General features: G+C 34.1%; 1 protein-coding gene across 1 annotated transcript; it reads right to left on the reverse strand.

The window, feature by feature from the left end:
• Window positions 1-5236: 5236 nt before the first annotated feature.
• Window positions 5237-8218, reverse strand: LOC131876330 (wall-associated receptor kinase 3-like). Its single transcript, XM_059221367.1, has 3 exons — window positions 7200-8218; window positions 6794-6979; window positions 5237-6701 (listed from the first exon to the last, which is right to left on the reverse strand). The coding sequence occupies exons 1-3, from the start codon at window positions 8086-8088 to the stop codon at window positions 5530-5532; spliced, it is 2247 nt and encodes a 748-aa protein (XP_059077350.1). The 5' UTR covers window positions 8089-8218; the 3' UTR covers window positions 5237-5529.
• Window positions 8219-9031: the final 813 nt, after the last annotated feature.

Below are 9031 nucleotides of genomic sequence, written 5' to 3' on the forward strand. Positions count from 1 at the left end.
CTCCATTAATCCTTTGTGTTAGATATGACAGAGTTATTTAAAAGGGAATTGCTCCGTTAATCCTATTTTTGCGGAGTTCTTTAGGAAGGATGGCTAACCCAAAAAATGAGGGAGAGGAAGAATGGCTCACCTAACATCGGAAGGTGAGGAAGGATGTCTTGGTCTTAGGTAGGAGGGCAAGTGTTTGAACACTCACTCATTCATATGGGTTCGAAAGGATGGAATTCCATTAAGACCAAACCAACTTCTATCTCTCGGCATTGAGCTGGTAAATTAAGTTCCTTCATCTTGCTCTATCGACTGGCTTTGTGACCCAACTTGCATAGAATAGTAGGGGCCCTAATAAACCTAAGATAAATTGAGAAAAAATCTCGCAGACATGGGGTCAAAAGTGACCCAACTGCCATTCCCCGCCGATAAATTTCTCATTCTTATCGTGAATATTACTTAAAAAGTGACCCAACTGCCATTCCCCTAAGGAACCAACTCTCCAGTCAGAATTTTGATTGTGCACATTGGGTCAAAAGTTACCCATAAAAGAGAGGGCCCCTCCTTTAAAACAACTCCATCCCTATAGCTTCCCCTACAATTCTATGGGCCTATTGGCATGTTACGTATAGAACTCGACGATCCATCTCCCTCGACATTATATGGGCGATTATCCATCTCTTTACTAAAATTATAGTTTCAAAATGTTGGTGGGCCGCTAAGAGTTACCTATCTTTCTTGATCAAAAGCCCAAGTCTAGGTCATATGACTACCCCCCTAGGATGTATATTATTGTTGTGACCCGACGTCAATTTCCCTAATCAACCATCGATAAATTGATCATTTTGATCATAGACATGACTGCGAGAGGGTCAGGAAATTCTAGTCAGTATATTCTTGTTGTGACCACACGTCATTCCTTTCTCAATCATCGATAAATTGAGAAAAAGTCTTGCTCATATGACTATGAAAGTGACCCGAAACTTGCAACTATAATTGGAGGGGTGGGGCCTATCAAAAGTTTTATTTAGTGATCTTTGCAGGCTCATCGATCTCTGACGTTATGCAGGCTCATCGATCTATACTACAACAACACCCATAGAATAGTAGGGCAAAACCAGTTCTGCAGGCTCTTCTAGTCGCAAATAAGCAATTAGAGTGGGGGGGAGGCAATTGCCATTGTGGGTGGGAGGCTATAGATTGGGGGAGGTTCAAATCTAGGAGATTAGTCTTGATTTGTGGGTGGGAGGCTATAGATTGGGGAGGTCCGAATCTAGGAAATTAGTCTTGGTTCCCCGCATTCAACGAACTGACGATTCCCTTTCTAATTAGAATCCCACCCACCCCCAATGAATAGTAGGGGCATTGCTTTCCATGCGGCTATTTCATTGCTTCCCATCCCGCCTTTCCATCTTTATTTCATTAAATCACACATATCTATAGGCAAACAAATAAATATATAGTTCATTAAATCATACATATCTGCATAAAAAGAACATATAAACATAGGGTCAATATTCATATCTAACTTATTAGCAAAACAATCTTAGTTTAAAATAAGACATAATATTTCACAATCACACATGGAACTTGGATTTAATTCAATCACCACTCAAATCTTGCAATAAATGCACATGTATAAACATTTAAATCAATCTACTACTCCTTCCAAATTCATCATTCCAATTTAAACAAACACTCAAATAAGGTCATTTAAATCATCCATCTTTACAAGATGCAAATTATAAATCCTAATGCGGTGTGTGAGATATTCCATCTATTCTAGCAAAGTCCATGAGCTAAGACAACTCTACCTGAACCCTGTCCTCGCCTTCATCTGCGTTTACCTGTTCCTCAATTCACTTGCACTCAATTGCTCATTAGCAATGATGACCACAATTTGACAATAAAAATCATTACTGATCATTCAATTGTATATAAATCATTTCATTGCATTCGATCTCCTATCTTATTTCATTAACAATTCCATTTTCATTTCATTTCAATTTCATTTGCGAAAAAAATAAACATTATTTTCCTAATTAAATAATTATGGAAAAGTAGGGTTCGTGACAACCGGTCATGGCTGCATCAAAACTACTTTTTACAAGAGGACGAATGTGAAATAAGGTGCTTTGGTGAGCAATTGTTGTGCTCTTTAATATTGACCAAATATTTTGGGTTAATTATTTCCAATTGGCAAGGCTTCAAATTGAGGAATCTTATTTTCATTCTTAAATTTTTTGCATTAAATATGGTACTAAAAATCTCCAAAATTATGACAATTTATCTTGTTCATACATTATAGATAATAATAATAATTTATTTTCTCTTTGTATAAATTTATAATATTGCTTAGGTGTTTTAAATCATCATGTCAAGAAGCATTCTATTATAGAAATAATTTTGTCCATATTAAACACTTATTTGAAAGAAGTGGCTAGTTGTGTCATACTGGGTAGAAGAGTTTCATAAATTTAAGTGAATTTTAGTTGGGAAGGTGAAGTTCCTTCAATATATGTTTAAAAAAGTTTAGATATTGACTATGGGAAGGTTTTAAGTTACATTCCCACTTCAAATGTATTGGTCAATAATATCTTAATTATTTTTGCAGATCAAAACATATATATATATATTTAAACAATAATAAAAAACTAAAAGTCAGAGAATTTGAATTGGTCAAAAAATATAATAAATAATTGATATTTAGCTAAAACTCTATGTATATCTTGTTTTTTTTAAGAACTCATAAGTTCTTATTTTTTCCCTAATGTTGGATTTTCCTAAAGTACGTGGCTTGGAATTGCTTCTAGAGCATCAAAGAAATTCCATGTTCTTAATGCCATTTTTTTCAAAATTTGCTAATCTCTTATTTTTACTAAAGAAAATTTGGGTGACTCCTATTTTTCAAAATTTATTTTATTATTTATAATGCTACCACTTTACTATTAAGAAAAAGCATCGAAAATAATAAAACCACAATTGATTACCCTTGCACCTTGTGAAAAATATATTGATTTTGCCAACATTCAATTCAAACATACAACATTAATAAACACAAAATAGTAAAATTTTGGAAATGATGCTAGTTATGGGTATTGACCAACTAAAAGAAAATAATACATTTTATGTCAAGAAAACAAAACATTAACGCATCATGATCATTAAAAATATTCCAAAAAATAGTCCACAATACATAATAAACATTAATAAAATTTGATTTTTTTGCATGTTCCCTCCTTTGGTTTGTGATCTTAGATTAAGAGCCCTCTCTCCCATTACGCTCTCCCTCATTAGGTCAAAGGGAGAACCTTGCCAAAATATCTTGCATAAAGCTAGCTAATTAGTTTCATGTTCTTAATATATTGAATTCTCAACTACCAAATTTATTATAATTTATTTGAATATAAAATTTTATTATTTGGTATATTATTAGATTCATGATTAAGAGAATGCATTCTCCTAATGATAGGTAAATAAATGAGTAAACATCAATTGAATATTAGTTTTTCGTATCCTCAAAAAAATTTAATATAAAATATTTTTCATTTTCTAATTACTAATATTCTATGAAGGTGAGGTGAGACCATATAGTGAGTAATTATTATTATTCACCACTTTTTCATCACTCAAATCTAGTGAAGGCGAGGTGGGACTATATAATGGATGAAAAATGATTTATACATATATTATCTTCAATGGCAACATTCCTCGAAAATATTTAGTTCAACGGATTGCAAAAATAACATTAATATGTTGAAGCTTCACATAATAGCACACAAATTTGAATAAAGATTCCCCCATAATATAATGTTTCTTGAGTGATTACAAATATATGCTTCCACAATAGACTAAAGCTTCATAAACATAATGCTTGTTGCAAATACGAAAACATATGTTGATTTCAAAACAAAATCTTTAAGGAACAGATACAACTTCTATGTGAATTTTCTCTTAGTAAATCAAAGGATTTTGATCATGCAATCTCTACGAAACAAAATGGGTTTTATCCCTTTATCTCTAGAATAAAATCCTTGAGGTTTTATGATTATCAAAAAAATAGAAGCCCTTCTTTTGCATCTCATAAAATAGGGTATGCCCCTCTTTGAGAATATATGGTGTGTTAATTTGAATCATTAAGAACTAGTAAAGAAAAAAAATACGCATTATAAAATAGTTAGTATTCTCTAATAAAAATCATGTTGCACACATATATATTAATTTTAATTTCATTCCATATTGACGTGGAAAGGAATCATGATATGTCAATTTATAGTCATTCTATATTCTACAATGTGTGGAAAAAATATGCTTTGTTAGTTCCAAGTCATTTTCTTTTTATGTGAAAAAAATAATAAATAATAATAAGATCTATAGGAAAAAATATTTATTATTTCAAGCCTTTTCATTTTTTGTAGTACATAATATTAACATTTATACAAAATAATGATCTGTCATTTTAAAGTCATTTCATTTTCATTTATTCTTTTATCTGGTTATTGACAAGTCTTATATTTTGCACAATTCTACATTGTATACATGTTATCATAATTAGTTTCTATTATATGATTGAAATTTCATTTTGTCTATTTCCTCTCTCTTTCCATAAGCCTAGAATAAGGTATTTCCTTTTCTTCCTGTATCATAGGTGTTTAGATTAATTATGCAGTCTATACAATTCAAGATTTGAGACCCTCTAAATTTTTAGGAGAGTTCAAGTTTATTTGTCCACTTAGAATTTCTACCATTTTCTTTTATTTAGTGCAAATATATTGATAATAACATTATTGGATGTTGTCTAATACATTTATCAATACATCCAAATTTTTAACTCTAGGATTCTTATCTAGTCCATTATGATTTATAACATCTAGAAACTCTTTTGTATTGCATTTGTAACAATACACCAATCAAATTTTAGGTGCATCACCCTTTTTTTTTTTCTATTTCTCTTAGTTCTATTAATTTTCATTTCTCTATCTACTTTTCCAAGTTGTGTGTTCGATTTTGTTAATAGTTTTGAAACTCATAAATAATTTGGTTATACTATTATAATATTAGGATCTCTCATATACAAAAGCACCTTTTATTTAACGTAAGGTTCTATGTAAGAATTTAAGGTTAGGAAATCTTGTTCCAATAAAACAAGTTATATAAGTATAAGAATACATTAATTAAACCATCATAGAAAAGTTATTGAATTTATTTTAAGATCATTATAAACAAATCATTTGACAATAGTGAACACACCACCAGAACAACAACAAAGAACTGACCATTTGGACAAATAACCGACACAAGACCCCAAAAATACTTAAGAACAGACCTCGCCAAACAACAATTGGTTCAAGATTTCCATTGACTCGTGCTAGTAGAAGCATCCCATGTACACGATAGGATACTAGAATAATACATTTATACTTTATACTGTAGTATCGGCATGGAACTCCGACTCTAATAGCTAATAATAACTAATTTGCAGAGAGGTGTTATGTTTTTCGTTTATGCAAACTTCAAAATATATGTAACACTAAATCAAGATCAGCGTCCTTGCATCGTAGACATTTCTGTGAACTGAAACACTGTAGTTCTTGACTCAATATGAGTCTCACTTGAAATTTGATCGCTGACGACATTTAAACATGAAGTCGATGTGGCAAGCCTTGTGGAACCTCCAATCTCCTCAAGCTTCAGCTTCACCTTTCTCATTGTCGGTCTTCCCTTTCCTTCTGCACAAAGACATTCTCTAGCTAGACTTGCCACAGCAGTCATCTGGTCTAGGTTCTCCTCGTTCTTAACGTTTGGATCCAAAATATCAATCAAGCAGTCATCCTTACATTTGGAAAGAAAAAACTTAGATAGGATGATTTCGTGCGGAGGCCTTCCAGGGGATAGGGGTTGTCGACCTGTGAGGAGCTCTGCCAGCAATACGCCGAAGCTGTAAACATCACTCTTTTCAGTAAGCGTGCCGGTTTCATAGTATTCAGGATCCATGTAACCACAAGTGCCCATTATATTGGTGCTGAGATGTGTATCATTCCCACAAAGTAGCCGAGATATCCCAAAATCTGCAACTTTCGGAGTCACCGTATTGTCAAGAAGAATATTAGTTGATTTCACGTCCCGGTGAATAATGGGGCGATCTAATTCTGAATGTAGATATGCAAAAGCTTCAGCACTACCCATTGCGATCTGTAGGCGACTCTGCCAAGTCAAATGACCGGAATGTAGCTGATGAGAAATTGTTCCCCCGTCCACAAATTCGTATACTAGAATAGGAGATTGTGTTTGCAGGCAACATCCAACCAACTTCACCACATTTTTGTGATTAAGACCAGAGAGAATCACGATCTCGTTGATGAACTGGTTCATGGCTTCCTCGCTTTCAACACCAATGGGAAATTCCTTGAATTTTTTAATAGCGACGGGTGTACCATTCGAAAGAATCCCTTTGTATACTGTGCTTGAACCACCGGTTCCAAGCTTCATGTCATCTGAATAATCTCCGGAGGCACTTTTAAGCTCATTTTCTGAAAAAATCCTGAAGATTTTCTCCTCTGTCTGTTTTCCCTTTTCTGCTAGTATTCTCTCTAGCAAAAAACCTCCATTGCGTAGGAAGTACTCGTCCCTCGCTCTTTTCAGGTAACGCATTCTCAGCAACAAGACTAATGCACACCCTGCTAAAGAAACTCCAACGAATGCAGAAACAGAGCCTGCAGACATAACAGCCAGAATTGTTATTAGCGGTGCGCTCAAAAGTTTTGTACACTGCATTGAAGATATATTAAATGCGGCGCATAGTCACCTATAGCTGCAAACATAGCCGTTCTATTTGAGCTTTCTGACTCGCAGCTCGACCCATTTTTGAAGCCATCTCCAGTGTAACCCTCTGCACATGAACAATTGTATGAACCTGGTAAATTGTTGCATTTACCTCCCTTGGATGGTTCCACGCACTCATTCGAGCTTCTATCACTGCAATCGTCAATGTCTGCATACGGGGGGAGGAAACTTGAGAAAATAAATGGTTCGTCAAGAAAAAACATGATAATTGAAGATCCATGATGGCCAATTAACAACAAGATTGGAGATTCTTTTTATTTTTGTTTTAAATTGAAAACAAATTTCCCTAAACAACCTCAAGTAAGCATAATAATGAGAAACCACGATAATCATTATGCTTATAGTTAAAAAGAGTGCGGAGGTCATACCTATGCACTTAGTGCCATTCTTGTAACCATTTCCAACATATCCTGGAAGACATGTGCATGCGTGTCCTCCTCCGGAACGGGAGTCAGTGCATTCTGCATTAGACGAGCAAGCATAATAGGCTGTTCCTTTAGCCGTGGTACAATTCCGACGGCCGATACCCCAGTTAAGGCGGAGACCATAATAAGCCTTCTTAATATCTTCCCAAGAGATGTCTGTTTTATTCTTGACTACATTGAAGGTGGAGGGGTCCATTATGGTGGAGAAACCGCAGAATTCATCATTTGAAAAATCATCTTCGGCATGGAATTTTATCGACCATAAATTATCTGGAAGGGTAATCTCACAAAAGCCATAGCGGCAGTATTCTGGACCAACTCTGCGAGAGACACATGAAGATACACATTTTGCTTCTCCTCTTCCAACCCTGTTTTCGTAACTACCAGTTCTATTGCAACCAACGACCACAAATTTATCGGACATGGAAAAATAGAAAGGCCCGGGTAGCTCGAACTGCTTGGATTTGTCTGCCGCTTCACTTTTCCCACACGAAACGGCTTTAAGAGATGTCGAATTAATGACAATGTAACCAGAATAATTGAGCTGCCAAATCTTATAATAATCTCTTGTTAATTCCAAACTATTATTATAAGAGACATCTGCCGGAAGAAATAGAGCCATCTTCCCAGTAGAGTTATCTTTGGTGCAATTGATCTGAAAACCACGGTGTCCACAATCAGAATTGTTATCCTTAATATAGAAAGGGTAACTCACATTCAAGGAGCCACATTTTTCAGGAACACATTTTGCAGCAGCAGTAAAGCCCACCAAACACAGATAAATTACAAGGCGAACTACAACTACCCAATTCATTTGCATTTGATACAGCATTCTCTGTTTGAGCAAAGATGTTTAGGAATGAAAGCTTGGCGGAAATAAAAAGCAGAGTGAATAATTGAGTGGACAACAGCATAAGACTTTGTGAAAAACCTACCCCTTAATGCTGATAAAGTCTTCACGGTGATTTTTTTTGAGTTGAAAGTACATCAAATTAATGTGAACAAGGATTTAAGAAGGAAAATAAATTTTGTAGAAAGGGGTGCGAAGATACGGGCCTATAATGTACACTTTACAAGTAGTTTCATATAGTGAACAAAAGAAAATTAGTTGAGAAAGTAGTTACGTGATGATTTCATTAAATAAAGCTAGTTTTAGTTTTTTTTTCATATAGGACAGTTCTTCTATTCTTCTATACATTATATATTTTTAATCTTATATGTATGAAAATGTGATAATAGTCTAAGAATGTTAACTAAAATCTCAAATCTTCATAGTATAGCATTGGAAACATAAATAGCTTCAACTACAATCTTGATAAAAGAGATGAAAATTTGAATTTGTGTTTTTTTGTTATTATGCAATTGAGATTGTGAAGTGTGTGTGTTTGAATGCACTAGGTTAAATGATAGAAAATGGTATCTTTGAGCAATTATACTAAATTACAAAACTCAATACGAGTTGACTAGAACTAGAAATAGAAAAAAGAGAAGAACTTGTAGATACAATTTGAAGCTAAAAGTATTCGACAAGGATAGAGGATGTCATAGACCTATGGGTGTCAAAATTAACTGAAAGGAGCAAAAATGTAGTCAAGATGTCATGTAAGCATGTCTCCCAATAACAGATCCAAAAATAATCAGATACAAGTAGACACTGCCCTAGTCCACATGTTTCTCCCTATTTGAAATCTAGAATTGTTTGTCTTAGTCTTCTCTACACTCCTATAACACTATCAATTGTTCGATTTAAACTTGCACACATAAAAATGAAGAAA

This window comes from Cryptomeria japonica, chromosome 5 (assembly GCF_030272615.1).
Source record: "Cryptomeria japonica chromosome 5, Sugi_1.0, whole genome shotgun sequence".
Lineage (NCBI taxonomy): Eukaryota > Viridiplantae > Streptophyta > Pinopsida > Cupressales > Cupressaceae > Cryptomeria > Cryptomeria japonica.